Source organism: Microtus pennsylvanicus, chromosome 10 (genome assembly GCF_037038515.1).
Source record: "Microtus pennsylvanicus isolate mMicPen1 chromosome 10, mMicPen1.hap1, whole genome shotgun sequence".
NCBI lineage: Eukaryota > Metazoa > Chordata > Mammalia > Rodentia > Cricetidae > Microtus > Microtus pennsylvanicus.
Window position 1 is genome coordinate 70,645,673 of NC_134588.1, and position 21,432 is coordinate 70,667,104.

Consider the following 21,432-nt stretch of genomic DNA (forward strand, 5'->3'; position numbering starts at 1 on the left):
GAGCTTCTAGAGTCACTAATGCCACACTCGGCAGGAAAGACATCTAGGTGTTATGTTTCCATACAGCTCATGCAGCATTCTCTCTCTCTCTCTCTCTCTCTCTCTCTCTCTCTCTCTCTCTCTCTCTCTCTCTCTCTCTCTCTCTCTCACACACACACACACACACACACACACACACACGCGCGCGCATACACACGCATACATGTACACATGCACACACACACACATGCACACACACACACCACGTTATTTGATGCCGTGGTCATGCTACTGCGTTATTTCCACAGCAGTTTGGGAACATATCCATTCTTCCTCATGTTTGCCACCTTTGTGTCCCCTTCTTTGTGCTGTGGGTATTAATCATTCCAAAAGTCACTGAAACAGATGAAAGGTCCTTAGTGAAAATGTCTCCTTCCAGCCATTGAGCTACCCAGGTCCCCTCCCGGTTCGCAAACACGGTTTCTGGCCTGTCCATCTGCAGACATGCCTTGCCTAAGTGTCTATGTCCTTCCTTCTCTGTGTGCCTGGGTGTCATGTACCACGTGCAGTATTGTGTCCCAAGTCTCAGTTGACAAGATTTCCTACAGGTTATGACACTTCTCAAAGTGTTCCCTCATCTTTTAATGCTCACATGGTGTCCTGTTGGGTGAGTGTTTTATGGGCTATTTCCGTAGTTACTGTTGACAGATGTTTAAATTTTACACATCGCCTTTTACCGGCACTTCTTTGGTGTCCTTTATGGCTTTAATTTGCTGTGCTTTGAATTGTCCCCAGCTTCACGTTGAACCAGATATAGGATATGAGCTGTGGACCCAACTCTAGGGTGTTTTTTCCCTCCTGGATAGTTTGGTGTTTATCTCTTCTCCATGAACTCGGGTGCTTTTTATCATGCTATGAATCTCTTTATATATTAAATTCTCAGATAGAGTGCCCACTGCATACATAGTCACCTGTGTCTGGATGTCTGCCATGGTTTATCAATCTGCTATCCTCCCACCAGTCCCAATAGGTGCTGTTTTAATGATGACGGCATTGCGCTGTGTTTTAATAACTAATAAACCAATTTCCTCCTCATTGCTCCTTCTTTTCAATAGTGTCTGCCGCGTGTGTAAAATTGTGTCAAAATAACCTTCATATAGTCTCCTGTGCAGTGGGTTGCCAAGCCATCATGACCAAGCGATGGGCTCTATCAAATGTCATTTTAATCATCCCTCAAGGAAATCAATATCTTTCACTCAGTGGACTTACTGCTATGAACAATTTACAATTTCTTGGTCTGCAGAAAGTGTTCTGCCTTCTCTGGAAACCTTTTTTTCCCATGAGTCCTTCGCTGATATTTTAGTTAAGATCCTTACATCAGTACTGATAAGAAATCTGGTAGTTTCTTTGGTGGTGTTTTTTTTTTTTGTATCAGAATCAAAATTGAGGAAATATGTTGTTTTCACAAAAAATTTTGAAAGACTCTTTTGACCAGGGAAATAATCACACATTGAAACCATCCAGATTTGGCATTCTCAGGAAGCGAGGAAAGTTCCCTGGACTTTTTCCACCGAGGATTATTAGTCTCTATAATTTATGTTTCCTTTTCTATCTCATAGTAGAATTTCTTTTCTTAAAAAAATAAAATAAGAAACATTCTTTCACTCTTTCTAATTCTCAACACCAATAACTGCTACCCTTCTCTTATTTTTAGTTCTGCATGTTTGTCATCTATTTCTGTTTTCCTTTAGTTAGTTCATCTACTGTTTTGGTTTTTCCAAAAATCACCTTTTGGAGATCACTTATAACATTCCCTAATTCTGTAGGCTGTCTGACTGTATTTTGGCAATTTTTTTCTTTCCATTGTCTTTTACTATATAATTATTTTTCTCCAGTGCCTTCACGCATTTATCTCTAAGTCATGAAGATGAAGAAAATCCTCAGCAATGCTTTCACCTGGGGTACAGATGGTGTCGTGGGCATCAGCCCTTGTTCTGTAGCTCGTGGTTGCTTTCTTGCATGTTTACTAAGACTTTTATTTACTCTTTGACAGAGTTATTTAGGAGAGAATTTTCCTGCTTTGAGAGAATTTTCCCTTTTTCTTTTGGTATGTGTTGGTGGTGTCTTTCTTCCTGTAAAGTTTCTGAGTTTTTGTTCTGTGGAAGCATTTCTTGAGCTCAATGGCTTCTTTTTCCTTCAAATTTTACAAGGAAAAAAAGTTCATAGTGTCATTTTCTTTTAGCATCTGAGTGGTACTCCATTGTTCTTTATCTGTTCTTCAGTTGAGAGGCATCTAGATTGTTTCCAGCTTCTGACTATTATGAATAAAGTCTCTATGAACATACTCGAGTAAACATCCTTGTGGTAGGATGGAGCACCGTGCATCACCTAACAATGGCTGTTATATTCTTTCTGTCTGTATTCTACTATCCCCCTTTCAAGTGTGAAGTTTTGTTTACAATTCTAGGATAACAGTATTCTGATTATTCTGATATTACTTTATCCCTGCTTAATCAATCTCTTAAGGACATAGCACGATGGGGCTTCCATTTATCGTTCCTTGAATTCCTGTTGTATTCAATGTAATAACCTTCAGTGCTGTTAGTTGGTGTGCAATCACTCATGATGCTTCCGTTTTGCACTTGATAAATAACTGTAAGCTTAATTAAACATCAGCTCCCCAGCAGGTACTGCTACCTTAGTTGATCTGAGAAGATGTCAAAGTTGAAGACTTCTTAGGAGGCCCAGGTTGTTGCTGGCAGGTGTGCCTGTGACTGAGCCAGGAACAATGGCCTGTAATGCCCGGATGCTTCATCCATGTGTGTGTGCTCGGCCTTGTTACTCCTTCTCTCTGGAGGTTGTCCTTTGAGTAAGACATGTTACAAGAAGGGACAGTCCTGTTCCAGTGCCCGTGTGTAGGATGGCATTGTCTAGTTTTCTGTTGATGTGACAAGGTACTGTGACCAAGAAAGAGTTTATTTTGGCCCACAGGGAAGACTCCATCATGGTAGGGAAGGCACAGCAGCAGGTAGGCATGGTGACAGAAGCAGGAAGCTGGCTGATAGCGTTTCCATCTACACATAAGCAGCAGAGTGAGACCTGGAGGGGGGGGGCAAGCTATACCTTCTCGAAGCCTGATTTCAGCGATGTGCTTCCTCCAGCAAAGCTCTCTGCCTCCTGTGGGCTCTATAACCTGCCCACAAAGGCACCAGTCAGGGAGGTAAGCATCCAAATACTTGAGCCTACTGAACTCATGTCTTGTTTAACCACAAGAACGGAGGGGAGGAGGAAGAGAGGGAGGGATGGACAGATGGATGGATGGACAAACACGTGAAATAAAATGCTCAGTGTGTTTTGCAGATCAGGATTATTAGTCCGGGCACCTAGGCTGCATCTCTGCCCAAACATGCCACTCTTTATGGGGCAAGCTAACTTCCACATTCCTTTGGAGTTTGTCATTGCCTCACGCCAGGAGCCGGTCTCAGTGTGCAAGGAGCTCCTCCCTTATGTGCACAGATTTTCTTATTTGCTTTATGGTCTAAATCAAGAGGTGTAATAACATGCCAGAGACGGGAGTCTGCAGCCTTGTCCTGGATTTTATTTCTGGGTCAGAGAGCTCCTGTCCCAGAGTGAAAACGATGAGTTCTCTGTGACAAAGAAAGGTTACAGCCTTCTTCCATTTAGAGCCATGTTATCATAAGAAAACTCCTAATGATCAAGTAAGTGTTCATTAAAAGTAATAATTGTTTTAAAATCTAGAAATACATAACAGACATGGCAGAAAATAGACCCAAATGTCAATAGTTAGTGAGCACATATTTTAGGTTTTCTTTCCTCCTTTGTACTTTTTATGTGTACAACCGTTAGCAAGGTAAACAGATTTTATTTCATAAAAATGATTTTTAAAAGTCGGGTACTAGGGCTGGGGACGTGACTTAGTAAACAGAGCTAAATACACATGAGAGAGAACTTGAGTTTGGGCCCCAGGAAGCTTGACAGAGTAGCATTTTGTCCGTAATCTGAGTGTTCCTATGGAAAGATGGGAGGTGAAGAGAGAAGAACCCCTAGCATCTCAAGGGTCAGCTAGCCTGACTTATGTAGCAAAGGACAACAGGTCCTGTCTCAAGATGGGAGCTATGAGGAACCTGACACCTAAGGTCACCCTCTGACCTCCGTTCAGGCTCCGGGATGATGTGGCTCTGAACCCATAATGTATAGACACAGACTTTTTTTTTTTGACATTCAAATTTCCACTCTGCCACCCTTTGAGTGGAGGGTTAATGTCTCCCACGTGTGCTCAACTCTTGGTTAGCAATTATTCAGATTTCTTGCACTTAGCAGAGGCAGACTTGACCAAGTCGCGGCGGTGCCGCTTCCGGTGGGTACTCTCGGAAGTACCTAGCTGTCAGTCTCCAGAGAGGCGAGCAAAGTCACACCCGCTCATGCAAGCAGGAATTTTGGTATAGAGAGTTGGTTGTTGTGTGGGTGTTGGAGCACTGGGCAAGGGAAAAGGAGCACTAGGGACCCCGGTGACAGGAAGCAGCTTGTCATCCTTGCAGCCGGGAAATGGAGAGAGGAGGCAGGACTGCTGAAATCCAGGAGCTCAGAGGAGCAGTCCCAGAAGTGCTAAACGACGGCCACCAACAGCTGCTGGAACCTCTGAGGGATGGATGCATAGAGAACAAACAGGAAGACTAAAAGGAACAAATGCTCCTACAGACCCAGTGCCGGGGACACCCGCAGACCACTGAAGGAGAAGAGGAAGAAACCCCTTCTAGTGTCTCCCCTCTTATTGGCTGAATCCAGGTGGAATTCCTTTTGGCAAGGAACTCTAAGGAATGGCTTGCGAAGTGCCAGCCCCAGGATTTCAGAGGACAGCAGGGTAGATTTGTGGCAGTCAGCTTTGCGGTGGGAAGTCAGCGATTTTGTAACTGCTGCTACCTCTATCCCCTGTGCCATACCAACCCTGTACTGCCCTAGGTTTACAGACATCTCAGCTTTTTTTAATTTAATTTAATTTTATTTTATTTTTGGTTTTTTGAGACAAGCATTCTCTGTAGCTTTGGTGCCTGTCCTGGAATGGCCTCGAACTCACAGAGATCCGCCTGCCTCTGCCTCCCAAGTGCACAACGGCCGCCCAGCTTCTCTTAGTTTTTAAGAAGAGAACATTTCTTTTCTTGTGTGTCTGTTCATTTTAGCCACCTCCAGGCCATCAACGTGAGACTGATCCAATAGCACCTGTGGGGCTCATTTCTCGCATACTCCTACCCAACTTCTTCATGGGTAAAGTTTATTCTCATGAACTTGACCCCAAAATAAGAGGAATAATATTCTCAATCAAATGGAGCAGTGGTTATTAATAGAACGTCTAATTTTATGAATAATCCTGTAACCTTTGCTGAACTCAGAAATGTCTCATCTCTGGCAAGAAATGTTTTCTTGTCTCCTAGGTAAGATGTGTCTGACTGGCAGAAAGTTGACTGTATGGATTCTCAGACTGAACCTTTGAAACGATTGTGTCAGCCTGACCATGTCTTGTGTTCTAGTACTGAAGTTTCAGGAGCTTACTGTTCTGTTCTTGCTAGAGAATTCACATTTTTAAAATCCAATGGATTGTATTGCGTTCTGTTTTCATCTTCATCGCTATCGACATGGAAAGTTATTCGCTAAAGCCTCTCACTCTGAGCTGGTGAAGATGGATCAGTGCGTAAGAACGCTTGCTGTCAAGCCTGATGACCTGAGTTCAATTCCTGGGACCCACATGGTGGAAAGAGAGGACTGATTTTTGCAAGTTGTCCTTTGACACTCCCCAGGGGTGCTGTGGAATTTGCATACATACAAATAAATATAAAATCAAAAAAATCTTGCACTCAGAAAATGTTTTAAATCCAAATCCTTCAGAACAAAATTTGAGCAATAGGTCAGGAGCCATGATTCTGAAATCTGACTTTCCCACATACTCACATTTATCTTTTGACATTCAACTTGGGAGTCTAAACTCAATCATCTGTGAGATATAATAAGGAAGGGTCCCAGGCATTGAATTAAATTCCCAGGGCAAAGTGACAATATAAGTGAGTATGGCCATCCCTTTCCCTGCAACAGTGGCCGCTGACGTGGTTTAGAGCTTAACTAGATCCATGGCATATAGATTCCAGACCTGAGGTGGATCCTTAAAAACTTGGGATGAGGGCTGGAGAGATAGCTCAGAGGGGTCCTGAGTTCAATTCCCAGCAACCACAGTGGCTCACAACCATCTGTAATGAGGTCTGGTGCCCTCTTCTGGCCTGCAGGCATACACGCAGACAGAATATTGTATACATAATAAATAAATAAATAAATAAATATTAAAAAAAACTTAGGATGATATCTCAGTGGGTAACTATGAGGACCTGTGCTCAGATAAAAGAGGTATATGACCCTATTACCTCAGTGTTGTAAGGGGCAGAGGCAGGAAGATCTCTGGGGCTCTCTGGCCAGCCAGCCTTACTCCAGGATCACAAGGGACCCTCTCTCAAGGGCATAAGGCAGTGAAACATGAATGGGCACACACAGACGTCAGAGAGAGAGAGAGAGAGAAAGAGAGAGAGAGAGAGAGAGAGAGAGGGAAAGAGAGATGGAGGGAGGGAGGGAGGGAAGGAGGGAGGGAGGGAGGGAGAGAGAGATAATACAAAAACAATAAAAACAAAAGTCTTCTCAATCTTAGGGAAGAGTCACCATTCCCAACTGTAAAATGAGTTGGGCTGCCTACTGCCTAGGTCACTGAGAATAATCCAAGAAATGGGTATGTGGGACCACACATAGCAGAGTCCTTGGCATACTGGATCCACGTCATAGGTCCTAGCTTGTTGCTGCCGTTGCCTGCGGTCATGATTACAGCTGTTTTCAGTTCTTTGGAGACCTGGGTGCATGTGCAGGATACTGTTATGCTCAGTCCGTGGGGACCCCAAAAGACCACCAGGGAGACCGACTCACCAAAATACAAAAGCAAGGAGCCGCATGGTGGATGAGAGACTGAGATGGATAGGCATGCCATGCAGAGGAAGTGGTTATTTATTTAGCGGGTCATGGAGGGGTAAGGGTAAAGGGGAGATTGGGGAAGAGCAGAGAGAGAGGAGAGAGGGGGGGAGGATCCACAGCAGCAACTACCTGAGCTCAGACTAGAAACAGAAGGAAGATCTGCCTGCCTTGGTGGAAGACGGAGGGAGGGGGGGTTGTCTCTTAAAGGGACAGGACAGACCATTATAGATGTCACATCAGTTTTGAGCAGAGGGGTTATGTGAGCTGACTTTTATTATAATAACACTTCTCTGGCTACCATGTTCAGGGGCAACAAGACCAGATTCAGGGACTTTGGTATCTCATATGCAAGGGACTGGGTTCTGTCATGCTCAGACCACGGAGTCCCCAAAAACCAACTAGCTGGCCAAGTCCTATAGATAAAAGCAAAGAGCCTTCATTCTTATTCAAGTTCAAACTTGGATTCTCCATGTGTCCAATGTATTGCCATAGTTGGAGAGCCCTACGCTTAGTTGGGGTGGGTTCTTTATAATACCAGAGGTTGGGGTGAGGGATTTCTAAGGTTCAGGACCCCTGACTGGCTGACATTTGTCTAGGGGTGTCCTGGGGAAAAGAGATGGGTGTGTGCTGGTAGGTGATCCTATCTACAATGGTTGGAACATTAGGCATTTCCTTTGGATGGTCTGTTCCTGGGTGGTTCCTGGGTGATCAACCAGCTATTGCCTTAGGGCAAACTACTGAGACTCAGGCCTCTATTGAGCTTGTCATGACTGGGTCCTATATCCCCCTTCACATGGGTTCTGCTTATTCAGGAGTTTAAGGAGGAAGCTTTGGGACCTAAAAACCATTAGCTAACAGATTTTTCTAGAGCAGTGGCCTTCCTCTGCTACCAGGCCCTGTAGCTCTTGAATACAACCAAATTATAATTATAATCCTGAATGTCCTCTTTGGTTCTCTGGTTCTGCATAAAGAACCAAAGTGTCTTGTTGCAGAACCATTTTAGTTAATAAATCCATTAATTGACAACTCTGGGCCTATTTTCCTGTTATGTCGATGGGCATTATAGGTAACAATTTTGCTCCCCTTGTTCAGCATCTCAATCTATTTTGGGCAGGGGGCATAGGACAATATGCTATTTTCTGTAACTACTTTGAACTGACATTGGGGCTTTGTTATCAGGGCCAAAGCAGGCTGCAAGACTTGTCAAAGGTGAGGAGATAATTCAGGCAATGGGTCATTTATCAGAAAGCACTGTGAGATACAGGGACACCCCTGTGCCCTACGTGGAAGGCAACCCTGGTGTCGACCTCAGCTGTGGCTGAGCGTCAGCTCTGGTGGGCAGTCTTCGTTACAGAATGTTAATTGGAGGGGCTGTGGGTCAACAGTGGGATTTTCAATGCTGCCTGGAGACCGTGTGTGTGTGTGTGTGTGTGTGTGTGTGTGTGTGTGTGTGTTCAACCTACATTGACCACTAGAGTTTTGGAGCATTAAATAGTCCTGTGGTTTTTACTTGGCAACTAGGAAAACAAAACTCCACAGTTGGCCATGGCTGCTCATTGATTTCCATACCTGGACATGGTCAGAGACACCATTGGTTATGGCAGTGACTGAGCTGTGGGCTGGAGCTACAGAGCATCCTAGCTGAAGCCCGCTGGGCAAGGCAGCTTTGGGGTTCATTCTGTCCTTGGCTGGATCCAAAGTAGGTCCCTGGGTGGGAGACTTTTCCTCTTACCTAAGAGAGAACCTGGTGCTTGCATCAGTACATAACAGCAAAGGAGGACTAGACCCCCAGTGAGCCCGTGTGTGAGTCATTCAGCAGATCTTAAGAGGAATTGTGACAGTGGCCAGGCATTGTACATGAAACTGCTGGTTAAAAATATAGGATATATAGGATAGATAGATAGATAGATAGATAGATAGATAGATAGATAGATAGATAGATAGATAATAAATAAGGTTTAGACTAGTCTTATTCTGGCTGAATGGCTCACAGTAGATGCCTTAAATATTTCACAGTGTGTTGTTTGGAGGCAACTTTAAGTAAGCTCAAAGGGGAGGGGGACCCTGGGCTGCATATCTGAGCTGTTGGCATTTCTAACGCAGAGAGAGATGAATAGAACATTATTGTGTTGTATCTGCACAAGTAGAGTTAGCAGGGAGAAAGGCTTCTTGGAGCCGTGAGCTGAGCATGAGTCAGCAATCTCCAGCTATTGTTCAGAAAAGAATAAGCCTACTGCAGTGTGGTATGTAAACACCAGGCAGAAGTGCCCTTCCTCCAGCAGGAAACAGACACTTAGATTAGAATGCCTCATCTTGCATCTTTTTTTTTTTTTTTTTTTTTTTTGGTTTCCTGAACTGAAAGTAAAGTAAAAAACTTGGAGAGGATTTAGGGGAAGTTGACTTGCAAATATGGAAAATAAAGCTAAATTTACAATAAGCGGGTAATTTAGGCATGAGCACGGTATGTGCACGTGCACACGCACACATAATACACACATGCACACACATAGATACACGCAGACACAGACACACACAGACATACATGCACACGCACACACAGAGACACACACACGCAGACACAGATACACATGCCCATGCACACACACAGACACACATGCACACATGCACACACATAGACACACAAACACACACACATAGACACACACATGCAGACACCCCCACGCAGACACGCACACACACAGTACCAGCCTCTCAGGAAGTGAGCAGGAAGCAAAGCTCCTCCAGCCTGAGTGAATACCCAGAGTTCCCTGAACTCTGACTGCATTGTAATCAGCATCCCTGACGTCTGGGTTCTTTTATGATTTAGAATCTTTGTCACATCGTGCCCACGTGACAGGAACCCAGGAAACTCGTGAGTGATATCTACACCTGGTTTGTTCTCAAGACAGCCTCAGACGCTGGCTAGAGATCCCTCCTGGTCTCTGTGCCTTAGCAGCAAACAGCACAGGCCCACCTCGCAGAATAAAACATGCAGGGCAAATTTCAGGGCTATCAGCTCGCATAGTGCAGGCTGAATAAGGAAAATGTCAACCCCTCTCTGTACTTTTCCCTGTGGTGGCTTCAATTCCCAAATTCTGTAGCCCATGGAAACCAGGTAGGACTTTTTCGTTTCTGAAGGAGTCGCAGCCACACTGTTCAACATGAAGTGTAGCTCTTAGGCTGTGTGTATTGAATTATACAGAACATTGAGGTGTTTATTCTGGCCTGGGTCGTGGTGGAAAAAATATATTGAGGCACTGAGTGTCATGCACTGAGACATTGCCATCCCCAGGTTGTCTGTGACACAGGCTCTCCAGCAGGACCACAAAATGAAGCCAGCACCTACGGAAATGCACCTTCTCTATTTTACTTAAACATCAAGGACGACAAAAACCAAAACATTCTGTCTCCATGTACCTTCCAGAAGCCTCTTTACCTTCTAACTTACCACCCCGTCCAACCCATTTGGTCTCCATCCATCCTGGCTCCACCTATCCCGGCTCCACCCATCACGGCTCCACCCATCCCTGCTCCACCCATCCTGGCTCCACCCATCCCTGCTCCACATATTCTGGCTCCATCCATCCCAGCTCCACCCATCCCAGCTCCACCCATCCCGGCTCCACCCATCACGGCTCCACCCCTCCTGGCTCCACCCATCCCTGCTCCACATATCCTGGCTCCACCCATCACGGCTCCACACATCCTGGCTCCACCCATCCCTGCTCCACATATCCTGGCTCCATCCATCCCAGCTCCACCCATCCTGGCTCCACACATCCCAGCTCCACACATCCCAGCTTCCTGAGTTAATTCTAAACCAACATTCTTAGACTTAAAAATAACAACCTTACACCCATTTAGTCTTCCAGTCTTTCCCATAATTTAACACAGTGGACTAACTCTTGTAGTTTGAGCCTAATAATTGCTTTGGCACATTACCGAAAATTTTCCTGAGAACAGGTTGTTGAAAGGCAAAACGCAGGCCACTCAAGCTTGTCCGTAGAACACACATGAGACCTGGCGGGAAAACGTCGAATTTGCTAATAAAGTGAATGGCTGAATCACCAAACACAATCAAACATGGGCCCAGTGGAAAAAAGGGTGGGGACTGTAGATTTCAGACATCTTTTTTGAAGTGGTTGAACCCAGGGCCTTCTCCATGCTACAGATATGCTCTTCCACTGAGCTTCATACCTACCAAGCTTTTGGCTTTTGGTGGGAGGTAGGGCTCTCACTAAGTGGTGCAAGCCGGACCCGAACTCAGAATTCCCCTACCTTGGCCTCAAGAGTGTTGGGATTACAGGCAAGTGTAGCTTTGCTCTGTCTGAAGTCTGCCCACAGGAATGTTGCATACAGTCCTGCCTCAGCTTACATTTTGCAGTTAAGAAGTAGGAAACAGCTGTGTTCCTAGGACAACCTCATTTCCATTCCTCAGGAAATTTGCAGAGCAAAGCTGCCTCCCCCTTAAGAAGGTGCTGCTTTTATCCCTGGGTTATGAACCTACAGATGCTGCCCACGGGTTCCAGCACAGCAGGCTGTGCCTTCAGACCCACGGATGCTGGATCCCTGGTACAGGAATGAGTTTGTACGTATTTGTTTGCTGCAGATTATGTAACTGGAGAGCACTCCTGTCTGTTTTAACAAAGCTATCCAGAGCTGTCAGGAGTGGGGCTCTGTGTAGTTATCTACTTCGCCGCCAAACGCTTTTCAGAAATCGATAGTAAAGCGCGTGCGTCTGCACAAGCCCCTTGTTTTCCGCTCTTGTTTGTTGTTTTTCAGGCATGCGTCTGGGTGAGTCACCTAACCGCAAGCATACTCTCAGGCATCTGGCAGTGCTGCGTGGTACGTTCATTCCTCTGGAGTTATTTAATTCTCCTAACGTGATGAATGTGCTCCCAGACCGCCACCCTCTACCCTCCCCCCTACACACACGCACACACACACACACACACACACACACACACACACACGCCCACGCACACACCTTTTATTCAACTTTTTCTTGGCGAGGCAAGGAGAAGGTGCTTTGCCGACCACTAGGTGGCAGTAGAGGAAGTTCTTCTCGCCTACATCTCACTAGCGGCAGGTGACTGGCCCTGCTCTTGCTGAGTGATTAGCCAGCCCGCCTCTCTGCTCCCTGAGGAGCCTGGCTCTAGGTGTTTAGAAGTAAGAGATAGGTGTCCACCTGTAGAGAAAAACCTCTGGGAGGACAACGCACCATGAGCACCCCGGATGCTAAGTCTGTCCCTCCCAAATTGGCCTCCGAAACTTTAACTGGTCCCTGATTTCTCTATCCCTGTATTATTTGAGTAAGGGTCCCATGCCTCACTGTGTGTGACGATGGATGCTTTTTATGTAGCAGGTGACCTTAGAGTGACTGCCTTCTTTGTTTGCTCTGACCCCAAGAGTTGCACTCCAGCCCAGGTTGACCTAGTTCCCGAAGCAGATAGGATTTCTGTCAGACTGTCCCCTAGTCCTCCACTCTGAGAAGGGAGATGCCCCATGCATCACGGGCACGTTTCCTAATAACTGGCAAAGTGGACCACATTATCCCATCATACACTTGTGCGTCCTGACTCTTAAGTCGCCCTGTCTCTGCTAGGAGTGGCACGATCCATTCTCTTCCCCACAGGCCTGGTGGCACTGCCTGGAGGGAGCAGGAAAACAAGGGGAAGATAACAGAAAGGACAGGTTAGAGGGGAGATTAGTGAGGGCGGGGCTTCTTGCTCAGTGGGAGAGCGTTTCCATAGCATCTGGCACCACACACACTCCAAGTGAGCCCTAGGATGAGATGCTTGGACATAGTGGCACAGGCTTGTGATCTTAGCACTCAGGAGGCAGAGGCAAGAGGACCACAAGTTCGAGCCCAGCCTAAGCTACATGAGGCTACTTTGACACCTGCCCTTTCTTGTGACCAACAGTTAGCCACAGCAAAGGAAGCTTCGTTGCGGCCACAGACTCTGTTACTCTCTCTTCTTTTTTTTCTTTTTTTTATTATTTTTATTGAGCTCTACATTTTTCTCTGCTTCCCCCCCCCCTCTGCTCCTCTCCCCTTCCCTTCCACCCTCTCCCAAGGTCCCCATGCTCCCAATTTACTCAGGAGATCTTGTCTTTTTCTACTTTCTACTTCCCATGTAGATTAGATCTATGTAAGTCTCTCTTAGTGTTCTCATTGTTGTCTAAGTTCTCTGGGATTGTGGTTTGTAGGCTGGCTTTCTTTGCTTTATGTTTAAGAACCACCAATGAGTGAGTACATGTGATAATTGTCTTTCTGTGTCTGGGTTACCTCACTCGAAATAATGTTTTCTAGCTCTATCCATTTGCCTGCAAAATTCAAAATGTCATTTTTTTCTGCTGTGTAGTACTCCATTGTGTAAATGTACCACATTTTCCTACCCATTCTTCAGTCGAGGGGCATTTAGGTTGTTTCTAGGTTCTGGCTATGACAAAAAAAAGTTGCTATGAACATAGTTGAGCACATGTCCTTGTGGCACGATTGAGCATCCTTTGGATATATACCCAAAAGTGGTATTACTGGGTCTTGAAGAAGGCTGTTTCCTAATTTTCTGAGAAATCGCCACACTGACATCCAAAGGGGTTATACCAGCTTGCATTCCCACCAGCAATGCAGAAGTGTTCCCTTTTCCCCACAACCTCTCCAGCATACGTGGTCATCAGTGATTTTGATCTTGGCCATTCTTACAGGTGTAAGATGGAATCGCAGAGTTGTTTTGATTTGCATTTCTCTGATGACTAAGGTCCTTTCCCTTCTTGAAGGAGAAACATTGACTGCAGAAAACTGAAAGCTTTGCCCTTTGAGAGCCTTCTGCTCCCTGTGGGGCTGAGCCTCCTTGTCCTTCCCAGTGCAGGACCGTAACTGTCTTCTGTCTGAGTGCTGTCATTGAATGAAACCTGTGTAGCCTAAATGTGCTGGTATCAGCTGCCATCAAGGACAAATGATGGATGGTGGCTGCAGCAGAATCATGTCCCAGTTCAGTGGCACCCACCGAGGGTACAGAACGACATAGAACTGCTCCCTCACTGGGGCTAAGCTCTTGAGGCTTCTGAAGGACTTTTGTCTCTTTGCAAATGAACCGTCAATAGATCCAAGTGAAAATTCTTAGCCCGTGTCCAGGCATGGTGGTGCACACTTCTAATGCTAAGCATTCAGGAGGCTGAGGCAGGAGGATGGCAAGTTGAAGCCTAATGCTGAACTACAAAGCAAGACTCTGAAATATATATATTTATTTATGATACACACACACACACACACACACACACACACACATACATCTGAGCCCCAGGCCACTGCACAGCTCTGGGGAAGAACTCTCCCCCCAGGGTGTTGTGGGATAGGTGAAACTGAGGTCCAGGAACAAGTGATACCTGACAGGTTGTCAGACACATTGCTGGAGTCACCCTTAAAATCCTAGAGCCCTGAGCTGGGGAGATGGCCCAGTGGTTAAGCACTCACTCACTGCACAAGCAGAAGGGCGTGAGTTCAGATCTCCAGTAGCCAAGTAGATGCCAGATGGTCATGGCGGCCTGCCTGTAATGCCAGCCTCAAAGGGCAGAGACGGGATCCCTGAACAGGTTAGCAAGGCTAGCAATTCGAGTGAGCTTTGGGTTTGATTGAGAGCCTCTGTCTCGATGAATAGCATGGAAGAATAATCAAACGTGATTCCCTACCAACCTCAGGCCTACACACACACACACACACACACACACACACTGGGGAAATAAATCTAGACCTCACTGAAGGGCCATGGTAACAATGCCCCATGCCACATACTACTCAAGTGCTAGAGTAATGGCTTCTCGACACACCATTAGCAGTAGGGTGATAGTAATGCCATCCACTGCTACCACCATGGCACAGGATCGCTGATAATGTGGTCCAAAGCCTCACTCTCACTGAAGGAAAGAGTACTGAGTCACAGCAGCCTGGAAAGTTAATGCGGAGGCTTATGGTGCTGACCCTTGGAAGGCCGATAAGACAAACTGTTTCCCTTCTCCAAGTCACTCCGGCCTCACAGATTGCATTTATTCCTGTAGTGCATATGCCCATTCAGTCAGGATTTTGAAGATAAAGAAACTTTTAAGTTGTTGGTGTTGAAAACGCGCAGCTGGGGATTTATGGCTTGAGGACGGAGAGATAAAGGAAAATGGTCTGTTACGCCACACTGGCGTTATTGTTGTGTATGAAGCTGGGAGCTGTCAGTCAGGTGACAACTGTGATTGAATCAGCTCAAGGGAAAGAGGGTGTGTTTGCCAAAGGTCACCAAATAAGAGTTGAGTGGCGGGGAGGGGATAGGGATGGGCCTTGAGGAAGACTGAAACCAGGTATGCTGCTTGGGACGTTGGGGCTGTTCTCTTCCCTTGCTCTGGTCTCAAACAGTTGCAGCTTTGCCTTCTTCTTGAAAGGAAATTCTCTCTCTTTCTCTCTCTCTCCTCATGCATCCCTCCTCCCCTCCTTTCTTCCTTCTCCCTCCCCCCCCCTTTTATTTTCCCTTTCCTTTCTGTTTTTTCAAATGTCCAGAGGAGACATCTTATCGCCCTTCAGGCCATGAACAAGCATGGCCAAGGTGGGACACTTTAGTTACTCATCTGAACTACAAACCTCGTTCCCCTCTGAATCCATAAGCCTCATCGCCCTCTGGAGCATTCCAGTCATGTGGTGGGAAAACATGGCAAGTTCCAGGGCCGGGAGGGGGATAATAGCAAAGCTAAAAAAAGCAACACAGTCCATTGGACTTCGGACACAACCCATGGTTCCACAGCCAACGTCTCCAAGCCTGATTCATCTCCCTCTAAGAAGCTGAACACGTGACTGGGGCTGGGGCTGAAGGTGGCTGGGGACTTTGAAGGTGATCAGCTGATCAGCTGTGAGAATTCATTGGCTAGTAGCTACTTCTCGTCTTTTCTGTCAAGTGGCCAGTTCACGGGGCATGCCCCGTGTGTGTCATAGAGGCTGCACTTTGCTGTAGCCATTATTCAACATAAGATTGTGTCCAATACTCTTCTTGATGAAGGAGATAAACCAAAAAAAAAAAGGAGAGTAGCAGGTTGTGCCAGAAGAGTTTGCAGCTAATAGGAAAGGTAGCTGTGTGAACCTATAATTTCTCTTGGGTGTGACAGGAACCATGATAAAGACAAGAAACCGGGGCCACCACACAGGTATAGAGTCAAAGACTGAGCGGCTATGTAGAGCTGTAGTGAGAACATAATTCATGCGCTTCTTTGCCCACCGGCTCCCTCTTGTCCTACTCATGACCATGGCTCCTCGTCCAAAGGCTGCGATAGCTCAGTGTGCTGCATCTCAGCACACAGATCCCCTTACATCCTGGAAGCCTTAGCAGCAGCCTGTGACATAGCAAAGCCTGTGCCCCTTTCCTCATTTTGCATTGAAGGAATGGGAATTCCAGTGCTCAGAAATTGCTTCTCAGGACCCCACGGCTGGTCCACAGCAGTGCTGGCCCTTGAGCGCTCATACTGGGTTTCAGTCCCATTTAGAGACTCATGCTTCTGCCATCCTGGTCACAGAACCCCTCCCATAAAACTGCCGCAGCAATATACTGAAGCGCTCGAATCTGTGGGTACCAGCCACTTGTATGTGTCCTGTAGTGTGTTTCTCTCAGCGTGTGTGCGTCTGTCATGGACCCCACTGGGCCTCCTCCCCCTCCAGTCTGAGTTTCAGTCTTTCCTTTGCTCGCGGACTTCACAGATGCATTGGTGAAAGGCAGAAAGGAGCTCTGACAAGAGGGGAGGTCGTAAGTGGGCAGGTGAAGGAGTCCGTTCTTAGGAGCAAGATGTCTAAGACGTGAATCATCTGGGAGTCTTATTCAAGGCACCCTCAAGGCCGAAGCTGCTGCTTTGTGGCCTGCACCGTGAGAGTTTGGAGATGCTTGAACGTCTTAGTCATAGGAAAATAGCCTGTCTGGAGTCTGGCAGCTCTCCTAAAAACAAACCAAAGAACAGTGAACAAGTGCCCTTAAAAAAAAAATACTGTTTTAAAAGCCTAATTATAGAATGAAGCCAGAGATGGAAATGAGGTTTTGCTACCTGTATGTGCCATATAACCCTTTCTGCCTCTAACCCCGCCCCCGCCCCCGCCCCCAGTCCCAAGTTAGGGTGAGCAATCTTGCCTCAAGTTCATTAGTGAACATAGCATTGTTTGGAACAATAACAACAAATTAAGGCAGATGGTGGCAGGAAGAATGTAAAAGCTGGGGGATGGGAGGAGGCTGTGACGTGTTGGCTTCTGAGCTCTTGAACTCACTGCAGCTACCCACACACGATCAAGCCGGCAAGACCAGTCAACATGCCAGTAGGGGGCACTGGTTGGACTTACTGAATTTCAAAAAATAAAGATAAAAAAGGAGAAGTCATGACAAGGGAAGGGGTGTCTGTTTGGGGTGTGCTGAAATTGTCAAAGAATGAAATATATGCCGGGTGGTGGTGGCGCACACCTTTAATCCCAGCACTCGGGAGGCAGAGGCAGGTGGATCTCTGTGAGTTCGAGGCCAGCCTGGTCTACAAGAGCTAGTTCCAGGACAGGAACCAAAAAAGCTACGGAGAAACCCTGTCTCGAAAATCAAAAAAAAAAAAAAGAATGAAATATATTTATTAAGTAAGTCAAATCTTGCCACTCAGGAGACAGAGGCAGTGGGATTTCTGTGAGTTTGAAGCCAGCCTTGTTCCAGTAACTTTCAGACCAGCCAGTGCTGCACAGTAAGACCCTGTCTCAATAGAAAGTCAAGTGCAGATTGTAATCTGTATTATCTTGTCTCTTTGTAGGAAATGCCAGTGCAGAAGAGGACCCAGCATGACGACTAACCTATGACTCCTAACAGTATGACAGGTATCTACGCATCCTTTCTTGATTTTCATTGCGTATCTTCTTTTATGTATCACCTAAACTGAAGTACAGAACTCCTACAGCCCGACCTGAGAATCTTACCAGCAATTATTTCCAAGCCATTAAATAATATGACTTCCTCTGGAAATGTCCCTAAAAACATGTCAGAAATGATGTCATTCCCAAGAGGGTGGCTGAAGAGAGGTGATAGTTTCAGTGAAAGGCCAGTGTTTGGCCCTCCTGAGATCACCCCTGTGCACTGAGTATATTACTCTTCAAAGTCTTCCAGATTCCTATAACAAATGGTTCTGCAGCCTTAGTGACTACACGTCAATGTATCCCCAGGGTGGGCTGCCTGTCCCAGCAGCAGTGAGTTGGAATGGAACGTGATGAGATCACATAGGGCAAGAGTGAGCTTACAAGGTCAGAGAGAGCCAGAACAGTCACCAAAGTGGCAACAGGCCACCACCATTCCATGAGTTCTCTATGTGTATGAAGGCTCTGGGGCCAGTCAGACACCTCCAAAGGCTGAGAAAGTCAAGGAGAAGTTGACCCAAAGTACTCCGTTCACTCCAAAGCAAACCACTCTCAATTATAAATGACTGAAAGAAGGTATTAAGAAGCCAGAGATTTTCAAGCGACGTTGGAAAACTAATGAGATATCTAAATTTTTAAATATTAATAGTTAACCTAGGTTAACTTAGTTAATTAATAATTAATAGCTAACTTAGAGCAAAGATTCATGAACCAAAATGTGTCTGCTGACGGGAATAAACCCATGAGAGTATGACACCATCTCTCCACCTTCCAACTTAACACTAAGTCAGTCCCTGGGCTCTTGGTTGCCATAGCCGCAAGGATGCTCATACTCCTCTGCACATCGGGAAACAACCTGACTTCGAATATTTGTTCATGCTACTTCCCCACCCTAAAATGAACCAAATGCACAAGCAACTTCTTTGAGAACCCATTCTCTAATATGCCTGAGAACCCAAAGTAACTAGAAATCATTAAACTCCCAATGATCAGAAACATTATCTCCATGACATCACACCTCGGCTTCCTATCCGCCAAGACTTGAACTCTTGATGTGCCCAAATAGAGTACCTGAGCAAACCAGAATGGCTTGCACCTGTAAGAAACAAGGCCCTCAGAATCACACATCCTCTCCCTGTCTTACTTCGCTTCAGAAAACACAACTTCTACTTCTGCTCCCCTGCCAATATGGCCAGATTCTTCTTCACTCAAGTCTCGCCAACCTGCTCATACAGTGGGAAATCAGTGTGACTCCACCCTAGTCATAGTCCCCATGTTCCCGAGGGTCTGAAAGGCAGCCCTAGCCAGCTAGAGTGACAGTGTCAGTCTTTGTACCTACATGTATGCAAACGGAGACTGCTAGTTCATTTCCCTGCTGCCCAGACCCGAATAATCACACAGAAACTATATTAATTATAATGCTGTTTGACCAATAGCCTAGGCATATTCCTAGCTAGCTCTTACATCTTATATTAACCCATTTCTATTAATCTGTGTATGGTCATGAGGCTGTGGCTTACTGGAAAGGTTCTAGTGTCTTTCTCTTGCAGCAGATACATAACATCTTCCTGACTATTCTCTCTCTCTCTCTCTCTCTCTCTCTCTCTCTCTCTCTCTCTCTCTCTCTCTCTCTCTGTCCCTGTTTGGATTTCCCCACCTGGCTTAACCCTGCTAAACCATTGGCCAAAACAGCTTTATTCATTATCCAATAAAAGCCACACATATGCAGAAGGACCTCCCACATCACATATATGTGAAAGCACACAGACAGCTGGCCATGACACTGCAAACCGAGAAACTATTCCTATTGGAGACTGTCAGAATGCCCTCAGTTCACAGTGATGGCTCAGTACTCCATGACAATTTGCCCCTGAGAATGCTTCCAAAGGTAGCAACTCTAGAGAACGTACACTCTTGAGACAGAGGAATGGCAATATTTAATGTGAATATGGACAGTAAGATGATCTAGAACGGAAATAGGCAATGATTGGCTGGTGATTGATTGATTAAATGATGATTGATTGCAGACTCTGGTTCTGGAAGGCAGTGAGGAGATATTCTACCTCCATAGTCCATACAGTATCACAGGACCCTCATCCAGCCATTACAACATGAAGAACCATAGACTGTCCATTACCAAGTAGGCTTGACTGTCTTGTAGTGAAACTCAATCTACGAAGAAGGCAGAAGACCAGCTTTGGCCATGGCTGTCTTTATTGGTGTTTTATTTAGCATCCCCATAAGCCTGGAGGGTTCCCCTAGCTCCAGCTCACCCTAATGTTAAGCAGAACCCTGAAGCCGAGCGCCTGAGCTAGGGCACTAGCTCCTAGTGGGATAGAGGGCTCTCATTTCTGGCATGTGTTTTCTATAGACACTCAGGCAGCTGGATTTGCAGAAGAGCCGACTCCATAGATAGACTGGGGGGCTGGGAGCGGCTCAGATAAGAAAATCATTACATTAGAGGCTTTCATTTGTGTGTGAAATAAAGCCGTTCGTGTTTCCTCTCTCCTTCACTGCAGGCTCCAGTTATTTTGTTATTTTAACCTAAGAAAGACCACAGTAAAGATGAAAGCCATTGGCGCCAAATGCTTACTCTAGTGCATAATTGAAAAGCCAAGTATGCATTCTTTCTCTTCAGAAAACGTAACAGGTAGCACTACTATTAAGTGCTACAGGACATCAACTAACCCTTAGGAGAAAACAGCTGGCTTTACACGAGTACAGTTAGGAGCGCTGAGCCTGTTTTCCTAACAACAAGCCAGCATTTCACACAACAGAGGCATGTATTGCGTGCAGAGGCTCGTCCATCAACAAAGCTTGTGAATGGTTGTCTTTTGGATGGACTTGAGTGGAAACATCTTTATTTTCTGGGGTTACCAACAGCTATTGGACATGAGTATTGCCAAAACTTCACCTCTTTGCCTTACCTAATTTGAAATTGGGACTATATGACACCATTCACTGGACAATGCTGATTCTGAGATATTTTACTGGTTGGGCATTAAGCTCTAATTCCAGGTAGTCTAAGAGAATTCTTCAGACATTTATGACACTGTAATGAGCTCTATTTGGAGTAAAACCCCAACTCACAGCACAGAAGGATCAACTCAAAGATGTGAATACTTTTAACATTGCTAGCAGCAAAGGGAAAGGCTTTTGGCAAAGAAACCAAGAACTCAGACTCCACTGACTACTCCTGAAACCAAAGCAGCAGGGATTTGTAGCATTTGCACACAGCCTTGCTTTGAGATAGGATGGACATTTAGTAGAGTCCCTGGGCCCTGGGATGTAAGCCACCTACTACAGTTAGCAGAGTCCCTGGACCCTGGGATGTAAGCCACATTGCTACAGTTAGCAGAGTGTCCCTGGGTCCCGTGATGTAAGCCACCTACTACAGTTAGCAGAGCATCTCTGGACCCTAGGATGTAAACCACACCGCTACAGTTAGCAGAGTCCCTGGACCCTGGGATGTAAGCCGCCCTGCTACAGTTAGCAGAGTCCCTGGACCCCGGGATGTAAGCCACACTGCCACCAGC

The 21,432-nt window shown here is 46.0% G+C and overlaps 1 protein-coding gene across 8 annotated transcripts in view; it reads left to right on the forward strand.

Annotated features, from left to right (window-relative positions):
* Thrb (thyroid hormone receptor beta) overlaps positions 1–21,432 on the forward strand; it is a 326,862-nt gene that overhangs the window by 215,861 nt on the left and 89,569 nt on the right. For 7 of the 8 annotated variants that reach the window (XM_075988643.1, XM_075988637.1, XM_075988642.1 and 4 more), the window contains one exon: positions 17,800–17,863. In XM_075988643.1, the coding sequence (XP_075844758.1) occupies positions 17,842–17,863 (22 nt within the window). In that variant the 5' untranslated portion in view covers positions 17,800–17,841. Of the gene's footprint in view, positions 1–11,480; positions 11,588–17,799; positions 17,864–21,432 lie in introns of those variants that run through there. The other variant, XM_075988640.1, reaches the window with a different exon arrangement.